Source organism: Procambarus clarkii, chromosome 29, assembly GCF_040958095.1.
Source record: "Procambarus clarkii isolate CNS0578487 chromosome 29, FALCON_Pclarkii_2.0, whole genome shotgun sequence".
In the NCBI taxonomy this organism is placed as follows: domain Eukaryota; kingdom Metazoa; phylum Arthropoda; class Malacostraca; order Decapoda; family Cambaridae; genus Procambarus; species Procambarus clarkii.
In genome coordinates, this window is record NC_091178.1 from 4,905,875 (window position 1) to 4,927,185 (window position 21,311).

The 21,311-nt window shown below is 41.6% G+C and overlaps 1 protein-coding gene across 4 annotated transcripts in view; it reads right to left on the minus strand.

The window, feature by feature from the left end:
• Nucleotides 1-230: 230 nt before the first annotated feature.
• LOC123764954 (uncharacterized) overlaps nucleotides 231-21,311 on the minus strand; it is a 196,835-nt gene continuing 175,754 nt past the window's right edge. For 3 of the 4 annotated variants that reach the window (XM_069333276.1, XM_069333278.1, XM_069333275.1), the window contains exons 6-8: nucleotides 14,270-15,188; nucleotides 3,654-3,683; nucleotides 231-2,743 (exon numbers count right to left, since the gene is read on the minus strand). In XM_069333276.1, the coding sequence (XP_069189377.1) occupies nucleotides 878-2,743; nucleotides 3,654-3,683; nucleotides 14,270-15,188 (2,815 nt within the window). In that variant the 3' untranslated portion in view covers nucleotides 231-877. The remainder of the gene's footprint in view (nucleotides 2,744-3,653; nucleotides 3,684-14,269; nucleotides 15,189-21,311) is intronic. The other variant, XM_069333279.1, reaches the window with a different exon arrangement.

The window sequence follows — 21,311 nt, forward strand, 5'->3', positions numbered from 1 at the left end:
CTTGTTAAACATGAGCAGCCTTTAGGGTGGTTTTGATGTGAGTGTGGGCGGCTTTGATGTGAGTGTGGGCGGCTTTGATGTGAGTGTGGGCGGCTTTGATGTGAGTGTGGGCGGCTTTGATGCGAGTGTGGGCGGTTGGGAGGCAAGGTGGGCGGCTGAAGTGTATGCAAGAACATCTTCCATGGACCAGAAGGCCTTCTACCTTCATAAAGGTATAATGAAAAAATACAAATGATTGCAGATCTTTATAAAGTATTCGCTTAAATACCCCTAGTACCTCACAACACTGCTTTACATGGAAGACTGAATCATGCACGGAAGACAAATAAATAAAGAACAAAACACATTTTGGCTTCTGTTACTGACAATTGTGTTATCTTGATTATGTTCTCTTATCAACAAGAACTACGATAGGAACTTGGTTGTAAGAATATAACAAAAGAAGCGTCTTGACTTACACAGGAATCTTATCTCCTGAATTTAAGAAAAATTCAAACTGGAATTTTTGTTAACGTTAGAAATATACATGTTTTCTTAGAGCGACAAACACCCAGATATCAGGTGGTTGTTTGTTATTTAAGATTCGCTACCTGGAACAAAAAGTGCCAAGTAGCACGGGCTATGGTGAGCCCGTAGTGGACTATCGGAAGGATTCTCGCGTTTAAGTACAGATAATCCAAGAGGCGCCCTGACATTTGTTTATCTAACACATGCTTCAACCATTCTTAACAAATAATATTCGTTCTCTGAGTGCGAAAAGTCTTACATCAAAATTACAATATGCTTCAAGAGGCCATTTTCTTTTTTGGGGCAAAATACATGACACTCCCATGTACCTTGACATACAATTCGTTAATACCCTGAATCATTGTTTGAATCACACTAGAATGCCGACAACGCCTGTAGGTGGTTTCTGATCCTTTTTAAGCGTCGAGGTGGCAGAGGGTTCGATGTCTTCGTCAGTAAGGTCGAGCACAGGCAGCGTCCCAGTGGCTGTAGCTTCCTGCATCGACGACCCGGCCAGTACCGGCCCAGTCACCAGCTCCATCGATTCCCGCGCCGCCCGTCGAGCGGCCTCACACAGTGTTGTCGAGGAAGCAGTAGGTGACAGAGGGAACTGTGTCATGGACGGTGCTGGAGACAGTGGCAATGTCTGATCCACTATGGGCCTTTCCTCGGGCACTGACATCAGTGAATCCTGACGCGGCAGTCGCCCTTCCTCGGGCACAACTCCCAGGGAGTGTTGTCGCTGTAAAGGAAAGATTGGGCCCGAGTTTTGTCGTTGTAGTGGAATATTTGGCGTTGAGTTTTGTCGACTAATAGCGAAAACTCCAGGACGTTTTGTTGGTGGTGGACCAGCAACTTCACTGTTTTCTGGAACTGTGGTCATGGAACCTTGACGGGCCAAAGGTCCAGGCGTTGACCCAGGTCTATGCAGAGATGAGACGGAAGATGACTCTGAGATCGGTGGCGATTCTTCTAATGGGGAAAGTCCCGAGGATGGACGAGGAAACGGGCTGGGTGCTGTGGGAGACTCTGGCGATGAGGCATTTGAGATCGATTGCTCAACACGATGATGCTCTCGTTTTAATGGTAATGCCCGAGGGCGATTGTTGGTGCCACCGTAGGAGACAGTCGGTGAGGAAGAGGACTTTCCCAAGGAGAAGTTCAAGGCGGGCTTCAGGGAGATCTCGGCAGAAGAGCACTTTGTACACACCGTCGAAACTTGGGCTTGGGGTCCTTCAGGCTCCTTCAGTAACTCTTGACTGTTTTCGTCCGCCATGGGAATGTCATCCAGGGATATCTGTGAAATAATGTTTCCTGAGGCTTTCGCTTCCTGTAGACTGCCTTTCCTGTCCTTTTGCTCATGTCTGCCCTTTCGGTCCTTTCTGTCTATGCTACTTGTATCTTTTCTCCCAGTATTATCTTTTTTATCTTTGCTTCTCCGTTCCATGCTGCTGGTGTCTGTACTGCTGTGCTTCTTGTCCTTCTGGTGTTTTGCGTCCTTCTTCTCTTTTCTCTCTAGAGTACTGTGATGCTTGTCATCCTGTTTCTCTCTGCTGTCGCCCTTTTTATTTTTGTCTGAACTCGCTGATTTTATGTCCGCTCCTTCACTGTTTGTCTTCTCTTTATCCTTTTGATCAGCAAATGAGACAGATTTTGTGAGGGAGTGCCTGCTGGTCAGTCCTGATATGATGCTTGATGACTTGGCGAAGAGAGACTGGTATCCCGTGGTCTTTCCGGTGCTGGTTACCTGGGGACTTGCTGAAGATTTCGGTACAACTGTCGCCCCGGAAGATCCAGTTGAACTTGCAACAGAGACTCTTGCACTACCCGTAGACGTTGAAGAAATGCTTCCTACGCTTGCTCTGGCGCTCGTTGGAGAGGATGTTCCCGGCACCTGGTTGGCTGTGCTCCCCTCGGCTGCTTTTGTCACTCTGTGCTCGTGAGACGACCGCGTGGCAGAGTCATCTGTAGTCTTGTGGCCCTGATCCTGGATCTCCACACAACGGCACTCGGTACTCGTGCTTTTGTTGCTGCTCCTTGTTTGAGGTTGACCTTGAGTGGTGATGGCCAAAGCCTGAGCAGCGGCGGTTGCCTGAGAATCTTTGAGTGCCTTTAAAACCATTTTCACCTCTGTCGCCAACTCTTCATATTCCCTCTTACTCTTCTGCTGTTCCTGCCTCGCTCTCTCAGCATCCCTCAGGGCTAGGTTAGCGGCGTGTTGGACCCTCTCAGCTTCCTGTAGGCCGGGAGACAACACTCTCATTAAAACATACACAGGGAAGTTTTTTTTAAATCTCACGTTTTGTAACATTTTTACTTTTAAGATTTTTGGTTTACTCTAATTTATTGTAGTTTTTCTTTCTTGCAATGTTGAGTTAGTGTTAGAAGTGTTACAATTTCTTTCTTACGACTTTCTGCATCAATTTTTTTTTGGTGTATATGTATATATATATATTTGTTTCTGTTATGTGAATACAGTAGTTGACTATGATCTGAATACAGTAGTTGACTATGATCTGAATACAGTAGTTGACTATGATCTGAATACAGTAGTTGACTATGACCTGAATACAGTAGTTGACTAATATCTAAATGCAGTAGGTGACTATGCCATGACTCACCTGGGTTCCTTATGTGTTTCATGAAATGAGAAACTTTTGTTTTCTTTTACAAAGACACACTGAAGTGGCAGTTAGACTGCAGCACTATACAAGGAGAACATTGTTAGATAAAATCAATATTTGATTCGATCATACATATCGGTATTTAGTATTTTGCTTACTAGTAAAGTTTGCCTTTCCATTTTGACTTGGAGTTTTAGTGTAAAAAAAATTAAGGTTAATGTTTTAAGCCCAGCGTCAATTAATATTTCAAAAAATTTAAGTTGAAAAATCTCATTTATTGAGCATTAGTATAAATAAAACAAGGAATAATTAAATAGCGTACATAAATTAAGCATTAAAAAGAGCACATATATATACATCAAGGCTCAATAACTTTTACAACTAATGACTAGAATTAGTCAAACAAGTAAGCATTTGAAACGTCAGACGGGATGGAAAACCCATGACAACAATTGTCAACTATTTCGTACTGGTTTAGAAGCTACGAGACAAGCAACAGGTTGCTCTGAGTAAGGATCTTACTTTCGCTGGTTGTGTAAAGTCTGCTCTGCTCTAGAAGGGAAGACAAGCACATGTTATTTCATTGAAGAAAATCTTTTAGACAGATCTTGAAGAAAGTTCACGAAACAATAGTCATTAAAGGAAGAAAAGAGTAAAGCAAGGTAATGTACTCAGATATATTTTAAGCAGCAAATATATATATATATATATATATATATATATATATATATATATATATATATATATATATATATATATATATATATATGTCGTACCTAGTAGCCAGAACGCACTTCTCAGCCTACTATGCATGGCCTGATTTGCCTAATAAGCCAAGTTTTCATGAATTAATGTTTTTTCGACTACCTAACCTACCTAACCTAACCTAACCTAACTTTTTCTGCTACCTAACCGAACCTAACCTATTAAGATAGGTTAGGTTAGGTTAGGTAGGGTTGGTTAGGTTTGGTCATATATCTACGTTAATTTTAACTCCAATAAAAAAAAATTGACCTCATACATAATGAAATGGGTAGCTTTATCATTTCATAAGAAAAAAATTAGAGAAAATATATTAATTCAAGAAAACTTGGCTTATTAGGCAAATCAGGCCTTGCATAGTAGGCTGAAAAGTGCATTCTGGCTACTAGGTACGACATATATATATATATATATATATATATATATATATATATATATATATATATATATATATATATATATGTCGTACCTAATAGCCAGAACGCACTTCTCAGCCTACTATTCAAGGCCCGATTTGCCTAATAAGCCAAGTTTTCATGAATTAATGTTTTTTCGTCTACCTAACCTACCTAACCTAACCTAACCTAGCTTTTTTTGGCTACCTAACCTAACCTTACCTATATATATAGGTTAGGTTAGGTTAGGTAGGGTTGGTTAGGTTCGGTCATATATCTACGTTAATTTTAACTCCAATAAAAAAAAATTGACCTCATACATAGAGAAAAGGGTTGCTTTATCATTTCATAAGAAAAAAATTATAGTAAATATATTAATTCAGGAAAACTTGGCTTATTAGGCAAATCGGGCCTTGAATAGTAGGCTGAGAAGTGAGTTCTGGCTACTAGGTACGACATATATATATATATATATATATATATATATATATATATATATGTCGTACCTAGTAGCCAGAACTCACTTCTCAGGCTACTATTCAAGGCCCGATTTGCCTAATAAGCCAAGTTTTCCTGAATTAATATATTTACTATAATTTTTTTCTTATGAAATGATAAAGCTACCCTTTTCTCTATGTATGAGGTCAATTTTTTTTATTGGAGTTAAAATTAACGTAGATATATGACCGAACCTAACCAACCCTACCTAACCTAACCTAACCTATATTTATAGGTAAGGTTAGGTTAGGTAGCCAAAAAAAGCTAGGTTAGGTTAGGTTAGGTAGGTTAGGTAGACGAAAAAACATTAATTCATGAAAACTTGGCTTATTAGGCAAATCGGGCCTTGGATAGTAGGCTGAGAAGTGCGTTCTGGCTACTAGGTACGACATATATATATATATATATATATATATATATATATATATATATATATATATATATATATATGTCGTACCTAGTAGCCAGAACTCACTTTTCAGCCTACTATGCAAGGCCCAATTTGCCTAATAAGTCAAGTTTTCCTGAATTAATATATTTTCTCTAATTTTTTTCTTATGAAATGATAAATCTGTCAATTAAATTATGTATGAGGTCAATTGTTTAAATTTAAGTTAAAACTAACGTAGATATATAACCTAACCTAACCTAACCTAACCTATCTTTATAGGTTAGGTTAGGTTAGGTAGCCGAAAAAGTTAGGTTTGGTTAGGTTAGGTAGGTTAGGTAGTCGAAAAACCACTAAATCATGAAAACTTGGCTTATTAGGCAAATCGGGCCTTGCATAGTAGGCTGAGAAGTGAGTTCTGGCTACTAGGTACGACATATATATATATATATATATATATATATATATATATATATATATATATATATATATATATATATATATATATATATATATATATATATAATATATATACCTAGTAGCCAGAACGTCGTACTTGGCCTACTATGCAAGGCCCGATTTGCTTAATAAGCCAAGTTTTCGTGAATTTATATATTTTTCTAAATTTGTTTCTTATGAAATGATAAATCTGTCAATTAAATTATGTATAAGGTAATTTGTTTAAATTTAAGTTAAAACTAACGTAGATATATAACCTAACCTAACCAACCCACCTAACCTAACCTATCTTAACCTAACTTAATCTAACACAACTAAGTCAATAAATTATGGTCTTATATATAAAATAATAATAATTGAAATAAACTATTTGGAAAAATTTTATTGAAAATAAAGAAAATCACTCGGCCTATTAGGCAAATCGGGCCTTGCACAGTAGGCCGAGAAGTGGAACCATTGGTTGCAATAAAATTATAATTTATATAAACAGATACTTAGATAATATCTTGGTACATAAGAATTATAACGATGGAGAAAGAAAGCAAGAAAGAAACAAGAGAGTAAATAAGAGAGAGAGGCTGCAGAAGAGGTTAAGTAGTAGTAGTGACAATGTTCAATTCTGTGACTCTGCTGGAAAACCAGAGACACAAGAATTGAACCTGTAAAAAAAGATGAACGTTGGTACATAAAAAAAAAGCGTGAGAATTACACAAAAAAAAATATTTATTTTTCTCACTAGTATAACTGAAATATAGTATGATATACTATAGTGTCTACTAAGTCTATACTATCGTTATACTTACGTGGCTACAATTCCTGTTCCATACGTGACAACTCGACTGTGTCAAAGTTCACGAGTAAAAGGAGTAAGAAGAGGCACTTGTTAAGACAATCGTGTATTGAATATGACAGCAAACATACAGCATTATAACAACACCAAAATACGCTCATTGCCGTGATATTTTTTGTACACAAACTGTGAGGTAAGATTGAGAAAACTCTGGAGGAGAAAAACCCCACACCCCCCATTTGGCCTTGTTATACAGAGTGATCAAGATGGCGACGTAGCTAAGAGTTTCTTAAGTTTTCTTACCAAGAGGGAGAGAGAAGTAGCATGCATATTAGGAAATGAGTAACGTATAAACATTTGATGAGAGCATTTAACATGTAAGTTAATATCAAGACATAACTATTGAGATCATTGATATAGTGACCTTCACTCGGGAGATACACAAATCTAGGGTGTTGGTTATAGGGTCCCTATGGCCCTATGGTTTATAGGGTCCCTATGTCCCTATAGGTTATAGGGTCCCTATGGGATATAGGGTCCCTATGGCCCTATGGGTTATAGGGGTCCCTATGTCCCTAGTGGTTATGGGGACATAGGTGGTAAGGGGATACTTCGGGTATCCGGTGGACACAAAGTTAGTATATAAAGATTTCACGAGAAAAATTAAAGGGGGAAGAAATTGGTGGATGTTGCACCCAGGGTGACGTCTGGCTCACTGAGCCTCGATCCCTGACCACCTAAGTGGCCCTACCATCGACCGCCGCTACAAACGCTAGTCTCAAACCTATTAGTGGTTACCTAACGCATATCTATTGACCCCTTACCTCAGCATTAGCCCTCTCCATTACCAATGGATTTATGACCATTCGGAGTTGTTATACAGCCTTTACTATCCTGGCCGTGGCCATCGGTAGGTGGGTAGCTAATGATGAACACGCTAATGAGCTGCTGTCTCTATTATTCTGTGGGTCAACCAGCCTCTGCGTATCCGCACTGGGTGGCAAGATACAGCTTCCAGTGGCACTCCGCGATTCGGAAGGACGCTCACACTAAATGATATGTCATCAGAGATTAGTGATCTCGCACCTCAGCCTTCGGGCACAGCCGACGGACGTCACAGCCGACAGACGGACGTTTCTCAGCAACAAGAAGTCCACGAAGAACATGTGAATGAAGAGGACCGGAGACATTGGGATGATAACAAGGCCATCCAAAGATAACAAATCCATCCAAAGATAACAAGACCATCAAAGCAACACAAAAAAGGTTACACGATAACTGACAGCCTAAGTGCGTGTGTGCAAGTCATTGTTTACCAGCTCCAGCAGTCAAACACGTGACTCCAGACCCTAGCAGAGGCATACATATGACTCCAGACCTGAAAGGATTGAGAAAAAAAAATGAAAAATGCTTCCATATCCTGTGCAAGGGATCGAACCCTGTGCCACTGAGCGAGAGTCAGGTACCACATTCTCCAGACGAGAAGATGAAATACTACTGGATATCTAACTTCGAGCACAGATGGCCCAGTGGTTCAGCTTCCCTTGCTACCAAGCAGGTTCGCCTCCCCGCTGAATTTATATATATATATATATATATATATATATATATATATATATATATATATATATATATATATATATATATATATATATATATATATATATATTAAAGAAAATATTAAGGTTTTTCGAAAGAGATGGACCTCGCATCACTGGCGGCGACATTCCCTCATCAATACATCTCGTTTTCTGTGATTTCGTTGTAAATCGGTAATATATTGATATAAATCGGATAAGAAGTAGAATTACTGGAGGTGAAGCTTCAAAAGCAGCGGGTAGGAAAATGATTGTTGTGTGATATGTGTTAATTAAGTTGGACTCTCTTCACCCGGCAGTGTAAGACAGAGACACTGCCAGGGTTTCGCCCTGGCAGTGTCTCTGTCTTCGCCAGGGGGATCCTTCACTGTCCTTTGGGTCCCATCATGTCTTCTACTAGCGGTGCTTGCTGAGTGCACCCGTGACGCACTGATCAGGAGGGACCTCACAACACACCCTCTCTACCCCCACCCATGTGTTTGTTTACAAAGAACCTCATACCCACACAACCACTTGTGGGTGTAAACAGCTTTGCCAAACCCAACAAGAGAACATATAAAAATACAAAGGTTATTGCATAGACAAACAACACCACAAACGGACATAAAGTCTGGCAACACCCGCTACAATGTGCCCAACTTTGTCTGGCAACACTGTGTTGTCTAGGGCGTGCGCGCGCACCTTCCAAGTTTTCCAGGAAAGCCTAAACAAAAACTCAGGCGGCGGTTCACTCTCAGTCACCTGGAGGGGGAAGGGAACTATTAGGAGAGAGCGACAAACCATTACGTCAGTCGGAAGGGCTGAGGATAATGATTTGGGATGTGGGAGGAAGCAAGGAATGATGTCGGGCTTGACTTAGGATAACTTGATTCAACAAAAAGACCTCTATTGTGACGCAACTTGTTCCGTCCTCTGCCTCTCCCTACCCCCACTCCCCCTTCCGGCTTTTAAAAATCATTAACTGTCTCATTAAGGTGCGCATTAGTTGTTAGCCTCCAAGTGTAATTTTAAATTGCCTCGATACGCGCCAATTCGCAAAGTTTATATATCGCATTCTATGCTTTTGTAGGCTCCTTTTTTTACGTTTGCCTTTCGTTTTTAGTTTTATTTTGCTTCTTAGTCAGAGACCGGGTCGCGGGGATGTTGATCCTCGGAACCATCGCAAGGTAATCGAAAGATAGTCACCTGTGTAGGTACTGACCAAGTTAAGTCCCTGAATGACTAAGACACACACACACACATCGTTCAGGACCTTGTATATCACATATGTAAGACCAATTCTGGAGAATGCAGCTCCAGCCTGGAGTCCATACCTAGTTAAACATAAGACAAAGTTAGAGAAGATTCAGAGGTATGCCACCAGGCTCGTCCCAGAGCCGAGAGGTATGAGCTACGGGAGCTAAACCTCACGTCCCTGGAAGACAGAAGAGTAAGGGGAGACATGATAATCGCCGACAAAATTCTCAGGGGAACAGGGTGGACAAAGACAAACTCTTTAACATGGGTGGAACACGAACAAGGGTACACAGGTGGAAGCTTAGTACCCAGATGAGCCACAGAGACATTTAGAAAGAATTTTTTCAGTGTCAGAGCAGGTAACAGATGGAATGCATTAGGCAGTGATGTGGTGGAGGCTGACTCCATACACAGTTTCAAATTTAGATATGATAGAGCCCAATAGGCTACAGAATCTGTACACCAGTTGATTACAGTTGAGAGGTGGGACCAAAGAGCCAAAGTTCAAACCCCGCAAGCACAACTAGGTAAGTACACACACACACACACACACACACACACACACACACACACACCAGACCTATCTCCTGCAGCACATATCAAGCGGATAACATCAGCGGCATATGCCAGGCTGGCCAACATACGAACGGCATTCAGAAACTTGTGTAAAGAATCATTCAGAACTTTGTATACCACATATGTCAGGCCAATCCTGGAGTATGCAGCCCCAGCATGGAGTCCATATCTAGTCAAGGATAAGACTAAACTGGAAAAGGTTCAAAGGTTTGCCACCAGACTAGTACCCGAGCTGAGAGGTATGAGCTACGAGGAGAGACTACGGGAATTAAACCTCACTTCGCTGGAAGACAGAAGAGTTAGGGGGGACATGATCACCACATTTAAGATTCTGAAGGGGATTGATAGGGTAGATAAAGACAGTCTATTTAACACAAGGGGAACACGCACAAGGGGACACAGGTGGAAACTGAGTGCCCAAATGAGCCACAGAGATATTAGAAAGAACTTTTTTAGTGTCAGAGTGGTTGACAAATGGAATGCATTAGGAAGTGATGTGGTGGAGGCTGACTCCATACACAGTTTCAAGTGTAGATATGACAGAGCCCGATAGGCTCATGAATCTGTACACCTGTTGATTGACGGTTGAGAGGCGGGACCAAAGAGCCAGAGCTCAACCCCCGCAAACACAACTAGGTGAGAACTAGGTGAGTACACACACACACACACACACACACACACTAAAACTGTGTCAACAGGTTTAATATACATCAAATATCAAATGACAAATATATATATATAATATATATATAATATATATATAATATATATATAATATATATATATATATCGATTATAGTAAGAATGTTAATCCATATATTTAATACTTTTTGAAGTATTAAAGAGAATCCATAGCTGCAGCTCTTTCCAAGAACAGTACACAGGACGGGGCGAGATGGCCCCCTAAGAAACTAAATTGTGATGTTTTTGTTAAATGAATAGCACGAACCTCATACAGTTCCAAAAGGTAGGCGAATAATTGTCGTGTAGGCTGAATAAGTGAGGGTGACACCGGATAAGCGAGGACGACACCATGACCCCAGATAAGCGAGGAGGGATAACTACAATAAAATAAAACTCGCTAGGCTAGAGTTCACAAGGCCTCTAATGCCACCACTCCCTTCGTTTTAATTTACAGTCAACATTTATAATTCAAAACTCGTTTTTTCACTTCACTCAGACCTGCTCTATATCGCTCAAAATAACAACCCTGAGAGCACTGAACAACATCCGGCTCCACGTAGAGAAGGAATGAACATAGGCTCCGAATACATTGGGAATGACTCTCTCTCTCTCTCTCTCTCTCTCTCTCTCTCTCTCTCTCTCTCTCTCTCTCTCTCTCTCTCTCTCTCTCTCTCTCTCTCTCTCTCTCTCTCTCTCTCTCTCGCGCCTTTTGATTTACGTTTGCGAGTTTACTAATATATTCACGAAAGGGAGAAAAGTGTGCTACAACAACGTTTCAAATGTACAAAGTGTTCAACAAGAGATCCGTTCTACTGTACACTATAGTACACACTACGTAGGCAAACGCAGTTACAAAACACACATACTGTTCAATACAGAATGGTATATATATATATATATATATATATATATATATATATATATATATATATATATATATATATATATATATATATATATATATATAATATAAATGACTGATGAATGAGTCAGTCAAGCTTCTGATCCTGATCCTTCTGATCTCGCTCATCCGTGTTTTGAGTGGCTGCCGAATTTGCAGAATTATAATAGCATGAGTGGGTAGGTAGGCAGGTGAATCGTAGTACCGGTTGTGGGACTAGTCAGGTTTGAGGCTACCGCCCTGATCTGGGTTTCTCTTGATATAACTGGCCTTGCTGTTTTTCTTATGTAATGCATATAAGAATGTTGTTATTTAGTGGTGATGCTGCGTTACCTGGTGGTGATGGTAGGGTTTATATATCACAACTAGCGTTTGTTGATAATGTAAGGTGGGCGGGAGAACGGTGTACGGAATTTGGTGTTCTCTGTGTGTGGTACATGAAAGAATGGTTGCTGAGTGAGTCATTGATGATTTGTTCTATTTAATGAGAGAGGAACCCGAGCGCTCGGGAGTGTTGTTTTACTCAAATCATTGACCTTCTGTGGGCAACCCGTCCTATTAAAATAACGTCGCTTTTTTGCCCGTATGTGCGCTGCTATGACCAAAAATGGATGTAATTTGAAATGAAATCGGCTCACGAAAGTGACGTACTGTCCCGTAATCTGTTTGAGTCCTCTAGCTTACTCGGTAAGGTTAGGAGAGGAAACTTTCAATTAACGTTTTTCACAACGTTTTGAAACCATAGGAGAACTTCCTGCCCTCTTAACCTACCAGCAGACCCTTAACTTGCTGTTTTGGAAAAAAAAAATCCAAAATTAATTTTCAATTATTTTTCATTTTCAAATTACGTCCTTTGTCGGCCATACGGGCAACCGGCCAAACTTAGACGTAATTTGTAAGAGGACAGGTGTCGGAGGTGTGAACTGGGGATGGAGGGGGGGTAGTCACGTGCCGGCAGCTGAGGCATAAGATACAACAGGGTGGCCACCAGGGGCCAGATTCACGTACCAGTTACGCAAGTACTTACGAACGTGTACATCTTTCCTCAATCTATGACGGCTTTGGTTACATTTATTAAACACTTTACAAGCATGAAAACTTCCCAATCAACTGTTGTTATTGTTGTAAACAGCCTCCTGCTGCTTCGGAGCTCATTAACTGTTTAATAATTATAAATAAAGCCGTCAAAGATTGAGGAAAGATGTTCATGTTCGTAAGTACTTGTATAACTGCTTCGTGAATCTGGCCCCTGGTCTTGTTTGCCCACACACGTGATGAATCGTGTGAGATACAAGCACTTACACAACTGAACAAGGGATTGCTGTCAGATGTCCGCTTCCACACACACACATCCACAAATATGGAAGACAATGAAAGAGGTGCGTGACGGATTCGAGCAGCGATTCAGTCAAGAAGCTACCTAAAAAAAAAATTCTTTGCGATGGTTTTGGCACGGGCGAAACACAGGCAGCGCTGATGGGTGTCGCCGGCTTGCGTGATACAAAGCTCTGTATACACTGTGGCCACCCTGTGTTTTCCTGTTGAAGATCTTACCAAATATTCCAAATGTGTTTTTAAGGTTCTAAACAATAATGTTTTCAGAATAAATTAAGTGATCACAAAATTTTCTGCGACGACCTCAATTTTTTATCCAAGTGCTAATAAACAACGTTGTTGTGTACTGGAGTTGGTACTGCAATACAGCTTCTCGGAATGTCAAATGCTTGTAATAACGAGTCAACGTATTTTTCACATTACCTCATGGCCTCCTTGCATTACAAGCGAATCAACACTGATAAACTTCTATTTACTACCAAATTAGTATCAAATCTGCGACTGTACTTGCTGTATCTGATTTAGCTGTATCATCAAATCCCTTTAAACTAGCGCTACAGTCAGTATAATTGTCATAAATACGGATTTAATACTTTGCGTCCGATTTTACCACAAAGTGACCAGGAATTTTGAGAGCGTCTTTAGCCAGCGATACTACACGAGAAACGTCTGTTGATATCTTGTAATGTAGTGAAATATAGGATAGCTTCGTATATTGCATAAAATATTTGGTAAAATGTTGAAGGGTTCTCGTCTTCAGGTGATCTCGTGGATGTGCTATTTTGTAAAAAAAAAAAAGAAATTTTTCGTGGTCTTAATGCTCTAATGAACGGTGAGGTTAGCCCGGTGGGTTTGAGTCGCACCATGATGGTGTTAATCCATTCATGTCCTCCACGGCAGACTTGTAGCCTGGTCCTCGTACTATACTTTACCACTGACTGAGGTATCTGGTCCGCCCTGTCTCCCACTGGCAGAAAGATGTCCCTTTTCAACACTGAGAACGGTGTTGCTGGTCTAGCTTCAACCCCTCACTGTAAACTTGTGGTACAGCTGTTCTTATCCCCACACTACATAATGCTGATCTGTTTTGTACCCACTGATGGTAGTTGTAATTCTTGCATTCGAGTAGTGACGGGGACATTGTTATTAATACTTTATCCCCTCGGGATGCAGAGGACTAATGGTGGGTGGAAAGATTAGCTCTTGTCTTTATCAGTAGTGAGTATGTAGGTTCAGTTGCATTGTCTTCTCAACATCGACCATTATGGTAGATGAACCCTTATAGCACAAGATAGCACTGGAGATCATCTTGTCCACGTGTTAAGCTAGAGCATGAAACTGCTTAGTTGACTTTGTGTAAGAGGTCATTCGGAGTGTGATGACTGGTAAGGTGTTAGTACACAATTTAGTAACATGATAGTGTTAGTTGGGACACTACAGGTGTTAGTTGTTCGGGTGGCAGAGCATCCAAGAGGAGAACTTGCCCACACCTCAAGTACTGATTAGGAGACGTTACCTGAGTGGCGAAGGTGATTTTTTCCTGGGCTGTGATTGCCTCTTGTGTTAGGTTGGAGAGCGTCGTTGTGATGGTGTCGGTGTCGACCTGTAACGCCAGCACGGCCTCCTTCAGTGCTGTCACTTCCTGCCGCGTGTCTGCAATGTCGCTTGTAATGTTGAACACGGCACGATCGACTTCAACGACGTGTCGCTGCAGGTGGCGAACAGCGGTAGCAAATCGGCTGAGATCATGGGACTTTTTCCGTTCTAGGTGCTGCTGTTGCTGCTTCTGTTGCTGCTGCTGCTGCTGCTGCTGCGGCCGCTGGTGCTGCTGGTAGCGGCGGTGCTGATGCTGCTGGTAAGGCTGATCGACTGCACGGCAAGTGCTGCCCTCACTGCCGGCATCACTCGAGTCCATGATGCCGCTGGTATGCTGGATACTCTGATTCATCAGCATGTTGTCCAAGTCGTCCATGACAGGCGAGGCTCTACCGGTCACATCTCCATTGTGTCTGAGAGAACTCCTGGAGCCGCCCCATGACGCCTGCTGCCACTCTCCCACCATACCGTAAATCCGACCGTTACTCAACGAACGTTTAGGTCCTCCTAAATCCCCCTGCGAGCCCCGTGCGTCCCCCAGAGAATTGTGTAGAGACCGGAGTTCTGCCGACCCCAGGGGCGGGTTCTGGCGCAGCTCCAGACCGAAGGAGGCGGAACGCGGAGGTGGCGGAGGCGGCGGCAGCATCCCCGAGGCCGAGTTGGGGAAGGAATCAGAGTGGGAGATGTCGCCATCGTCGTCGATGTTGTCGTCGTCTGAGGAGTAGTTGTAGGCCTTGTAGGGGAGGGTGGGCCTTGACCCCGTCCCGCTGGGGGCTTCATTCCCGCCAGCTCCGCCGTCTTCCAGCACGTCCAGTGAGCGGTTTAGCCAAGGCTCCTCGCTGAAATGTAAATAAACATTAGATGGCACGCTTAAACTACGGCTGCAGTAGACGACAGACACGTGAATATTTATGCTAACTCCATAATATATAAATAACAGCTTTATGGGTCAGTTTTGATGGAATATATTCCATCACCTCTCAGTGGATACACGTGTTTTATACACCGGGTCTCTTAAGGCGCATGTCATACTGACATTGTGGAAACTAGCCTGGAAAACTTACCTCTGTATTTTTTTTTTTAACAATGTTTGATTCTCGAGCATAATAAAGCATGTGCAAAATTGATAATGTAATTTATAATTAAAACTATTGAGTTACTCGGTGACATGACAGATAATTGGCTGTATATGACAGGCATGACTCAAAGATGTCACTGGTTGGCTGTGGCATTAAACCATCGCGACATCTGTAAGCAAACAATTGCATTAAAAAAGGCTCACGGCTTTGCCACACGGCTCTGCCGCAAAGCTCTGCTGCACGGCTCTGCCGCACGGCTCTGCCGCACGGCTCTGCCGCACGGCTCTGCCGCACGGCTCTGCCGCACGGCTCTGCTACACGGCTCTGCTACACGGCTCAGCCACACAACTAAGCCAAAATCTTTATAAAAAATATATCATATTTTAATAGTTTTTATGGCGTAAGACCTTAAAGTCATAAAATCCCAAAGCCAGTATGACTATACAGTCATACTGGCTTAGTCTTTCTCCACATAGCTGGCTTTGTTTTCACAACGAAAATATATATTTTCAAAATTTATAGGCAATGAAAGTGTATATATAATTACTGATCACATACGCGTCAAAGACAGCCATTGCAAGCTCCCAGCCACCTTCTACTGATTATATACTTTAACAGGAGTCCCGTTAGGAGCAACACTGAGGCCCTCTCAGTGGTGCAAAGTCAGACGAAAATAAAATTTAAAAATGGATATCGTTTAAAGATTATTATTATTATTATTATTATTATTATTATTTTATATATATATATATATATATATATATATATATATATATATATATATATATATATATATATACATATATATATACATAATATATATAATAATAAATAATAATAAGGGGCCTGACAGCCGAGTGGACAGCGCTCGGGATTCGTAGTCCTAAGTGTTGACCAAACCACACACTAGAAAGTGAAGGGGCGTCGACGTTTCGGTCCGTCCTGAACCATTCTCAAGTCGATTTTTCGACTTGAGAATCGACATGAGAATGGTCCAGGACGGACCGAAACGTCGTCGTCGTCCCTTCAGTTTCTAGTGTGTGGTTTGGTCAACATATTTCAGCCACGTTATTGTGACTCCTCCTCGTAGTCCTAAGGTTCCGGGTTAGATCCCCCTGTGGAGGCGGAAACAAATGGGCAGAGTTTCTTTCACCCTGATGCATCTGTTCACCTAGTAGTAAATAGGTACCTGGTAGTTAAAAAGCTGCTGCGGGCTACTTCCTGGGCGGGGGGGGGATGGTGTAAGAAAAATAAGGCCCTGGTCAAGGACCGGGCCGCGGGGACGCTAAGCCACGAAATCCTCTCAAGATAACTCGAGAAGATATCTGAAAAAGGATCCTTCACGATAACTATGACGTGGTCATGGCGCCCGGGAGCCAGAGCCACAGAAACAACCATAGGCCTATCGACCAATAGTTCGTGCTTTTTTTTTTTTACTTTATGGTAACTAACGTTAAAAATTTAACCAACTGTAAAAAAGTAACGGCTCACAAATATCTACGTTTTCCATGCATCGGACTCGTTAGGGTAAGTGGGTTGTTTGGGTTCGTACGCTTGTGGGTAGGTTGGGAGGCAAGATACTTTACGGAGCGCCGAATCTCGGCCTGATGTCATGTGGAAGTTTTAGGCAAATGTTTGGTAGGAAGGACCCAGAAGGAGGACTGGAGGACTGGAGGACTGGGGACTGGAGGACTGGGGATTGGAAGGTAGCACCTCATCTCAGATCTGTCAAGAGTGTTGACTGTGCAAATAAATCAACCCGTTACACACAGAGATCACACTAACGTGATGTATCAAATGAACAAATCCACAAGGGCCATGACGAGGATTCGAACCTGCGTCAGGGAGCATCCCAGACACTGCCTTAACCGACTGAGCTACGACAGGGTAAAAGAGTTGAAACCGAAGTTTATCCAGTAAGTTCAGTAGAACTTCGGTTTCAACTCTTTTTAACCCTGTCGTAGCTCAGTCGATTAAGGCATTGTCTTAGATGCTCCCGGACGCAGGTTCGAATTCTCGTCACGGCCCTTGTGGATTTGTTCATTTAAATCAACCCGTCCTCCTAATAGCACGTCGCATTTTGACGTATACTCTACCTAAGGCCAACAATCGTCGTACTAGAAAATGGTAACAGCCCAGAAAATTGACCCGCCACCAAGATAATGTTATTAAAACAAGACTAAAAACCAGTGCGCTAAAACAGAAGCGAAAAAGAAAGAGAGAAAAAGGAGGAAACCCCACCTCCATCTGAAACTTTGACCCAAATATCAGAGTAACAAGATTATCGCGAATAACCGAACTCATTGAGACTCCTCGTCTGCAACCCGAACTCACTCACGGGGCTCACCATAGCCCGTGCTACATGGACATTTCGTTCTGAGTAGCTAAATCTAAAACAATAATACCATCGAAATTGACATAATATCCCATTTTCTGTTTTGCATCCTCTGGTATAAGGAAATGTATATGTTTATCTCTCAGAATGTTCGGTAATATGTTTATTGGTTGTGATGTGTGTCTACGTATGTATTAACACGATGTACTGAACGGGGTGAGAATAGCTTGAGCTACCTCATCCCTTTGTGTGTATTTTACCTCAATAAACTTATTTCAATTCAATTTCCTCTGGTATAAGATAAGAGCATTTTAGTACGACAGTTTCTTGACGTTGGGAAACCTTAGGAGGCCGGGCTGAATATATACCACTTTGCATACTTTCCATTGAACGACAGTATGCTAAAAAAAAAAAAGGCGGCGAACAAGAGCTGGAGTTCGATTCTGCTGATGCAAAAAAAAATAAGAAGTGTGAACTTAAAGGCGAAAGGTGGAGGCGCGTGTGTGTGCCATCCCCCCTCCCCCTCCCCCCCCTCCCCCTCCCCCTCCCCACACACACACACACACGCACAGGGACCTCGCGGCTGAGTGGACAGTGTTCTGGGGTCGTTGTCCTAAGGGTCCGGGTTCGATCCCCAGCAGAGGCAGAAACAAATGGGCAGAGTTTCTTTCATCCTGATGCTATGTTCACTTAGCAGTAAATAGGTACCTGGTAGTTAAACAGCTTCTACGGGCTGCTACTTGGGGATGTGTGTGTGATAGAGAAAAATATTTGTAGTAGACATAATAGAGGAAAAATAAATTAGAAAGGCGGGGTCCAAGAGCTAATAGCTCCATTCTGCAGATATAAATAGTAAATAAATACACACACACACACACACACACTGTCAGAGTAGTTAACAGATGGAATGCACTAGGAAGTGATGTGGTGGAGGCTGACTCCATTCACAGTTTCAAATGTAGATATGATAGAGCCCAGTAGGCTCAGGAATCTGTACGCCAGCTGATTGACAGTTGAGACGCGGGACCAAAGAGCCAAAGCTCAACCCCCGCAAGCACAAATAGGTGAGTACAAATAGGTGAGTACAAGTCCAAGGCTGCCTGAGGGCTAACATGGAGTTAGGCAAGGAGATGCAACGAGAAACTTCATAGGCAACCCAAATAGAGGAGGCTAATAAAGAACTAGAAAAGTATAAATAAGAAATAAAAGGGACGTATGCCCAAGTTGTAAAAGACAAAGAGACAATCAAGGAAGTGTGTTTGGAAGTCAAAACCAGAAGTGACAAACAAGAAGCGGAACTTAGGCAAGCAATTAGGAAAGAACTGGTAACAAAGAGTAAACTGGTACAAAACACTGTAGATAGAAGTAAGTCCATAATAATTTGTGGATGTTTAGAGAAGGAAATTTCATCTAGGGTGGACCGAGCAGCAAAAGAAATTAAAATATAGAAAAAATAGTGGGATTAGGAGAAGGCTTAAATTCAAAGGAGCATGTCAGTGATTTTAGGAGGATAGGAAAATATGAGAAAGACAAGAACCGCCCCTTAAGGGTGATGTTTAATGGAGTGAAGTATATGATAGAAGTGCTTCGGAATACCAGAAAATTGCAATGTGATGAGGTTGGTAAACTTTGGTCAATAAGACAAGACCTCTCAAAAGAGGACAGAGAAAAGTTGAAAATGAACCTCCTTGAAGCGAAACGTCGAAATGGGGATAGAAATGAAGAAGGAATTCTTTTTTTCAACAAAGTTTCAGGGACTGGAAAGCTTGTGAAATGGTACATAAAGACAAAGCAACAAAATCATTAAAGGAAGGGGGTGTAAAGAACAAAGGGAAGGGGAACATGTTCTTGAAAATAGTATATACCAACATAGATGGAGTGAGATCGAAAATATTGGAGTTGAAGGATATAATTCAGCTCAAAGTCCCAGATATTGTCGCATTAACAGAGACTAAACTTAAAGAAAATATTTTAAATGAGGTCGTGTTCCCAAGGGGCTACTCAGTTTGGAGACGTGACAGGAAAACTAAGAAGGGGGGAGGAGTGGCTGTGCTGGTGAAAGAACACCTGAAGGCAAGAGAATTAATAATTGAAAACCCTCGAGATATTCACATAATGGCATTGCAGGTCTGGAATCAAGATAAGCTGATAATTTTAAATGCCTACAGCCCACCAGCAAGCAACACATGGACAAGGGAAGAACTGGATGACAAACGAGAGGGCCTCATAATGGTCATGAGAGAGACTATGGTAAGAGTTCACAAAGATAAATCCCGATTGTTGGTACTGGGGGACTTTAACTTTAAGGCAATAGACTGGGAGGCCTACGAGGCAAGAACAGAGGACATTTGGACAGGCAGATTTGTAAACCTCATCTTAGAGATATTGATGTGTCAACACGTCAAGCAGGCCACACGACTGAGGGAAGGGGATGTACCGTCAGTACTGGATCTAGTATTCACCAGGAAAGAAGAAGAGGTATTTAACATCCAGTACCTTCCTCCCTTGGGAAAGAGTGATCACGTCCTCATGGGCATTAAATACGCTATGGGATATAATCTAGTAGAGAATGGGGACATTTAAACAGTTGTTAAACTCAATTTCAAGAGACGACGCTATGGGGAACTTAGACATTTTTTTCATGTGTATAATTGAAGAGACTTGTTACTAGGAAAGGAAGTAAATGAGATGTATGACAAATTTTGCGAAATATACGATGAAGGCACACAAACATTCATACCAAAACAGAGATGCAGACCTAGGAAACAGGGTTGGTTCAACAAAAATTGCGAGAGGGCCAGCATGGAATCATTAAAGGAAGAGGCCAAACCCCCAAACATATCAGCGATACAAAGATGCAAGAAACAACTACACGTCAGTAAGGAGAGAGAGGCAAAGAGGAACTTTGAGAACGGTATAGCAGACAAATGTAAGTCAGATTTCTTTTCTATAAATTCATTAAAAGCAAGCTGCTGGTAAAGGATAATATTCAGATGTTGAAAATGGGGGACAGATACATTGAAAAGGAAATGTGTGAAACATTAAACGAAAAGTTCCAAAGTGTGTTTGTACAAAATGAGATCTTCAGAGAACCAGACACAATAAGAATTCCGAAGAACAGCATAGAGCACATAGAGGTGTTTAGAGATGAAGTGAAACAAATGCTCTTGGAGTTAAGTAAGAACAAAGCAGTTGGCCCAGATAGAGTTTCACCATGGGTTCTGAGAGAATGTGCACCTGAGCTCAGCATTCCACTTCACCTGATTTTTCAGACATCCTTGTGTACAGGAGTCGTAGCAGATGTGTGGAAAAAGGTTAACATAGTTCCAATCTACAAAAGTGGCAGCAGTGAAGACCCCCTCAATTATAGACCTGCATCATTGACAAGTGTAATAGTCAATATATTGGAAAAAACTAAAAACTAAATGGGTAGAACACCTGGAGAGAAATAATATAATATCAGACAGACAATATGGTTTTCGATCTGGAAGATCCTGTGTATCGAATTTACTCAGTTTCTATGATAGAGCCACAGAGATGTTACAGGA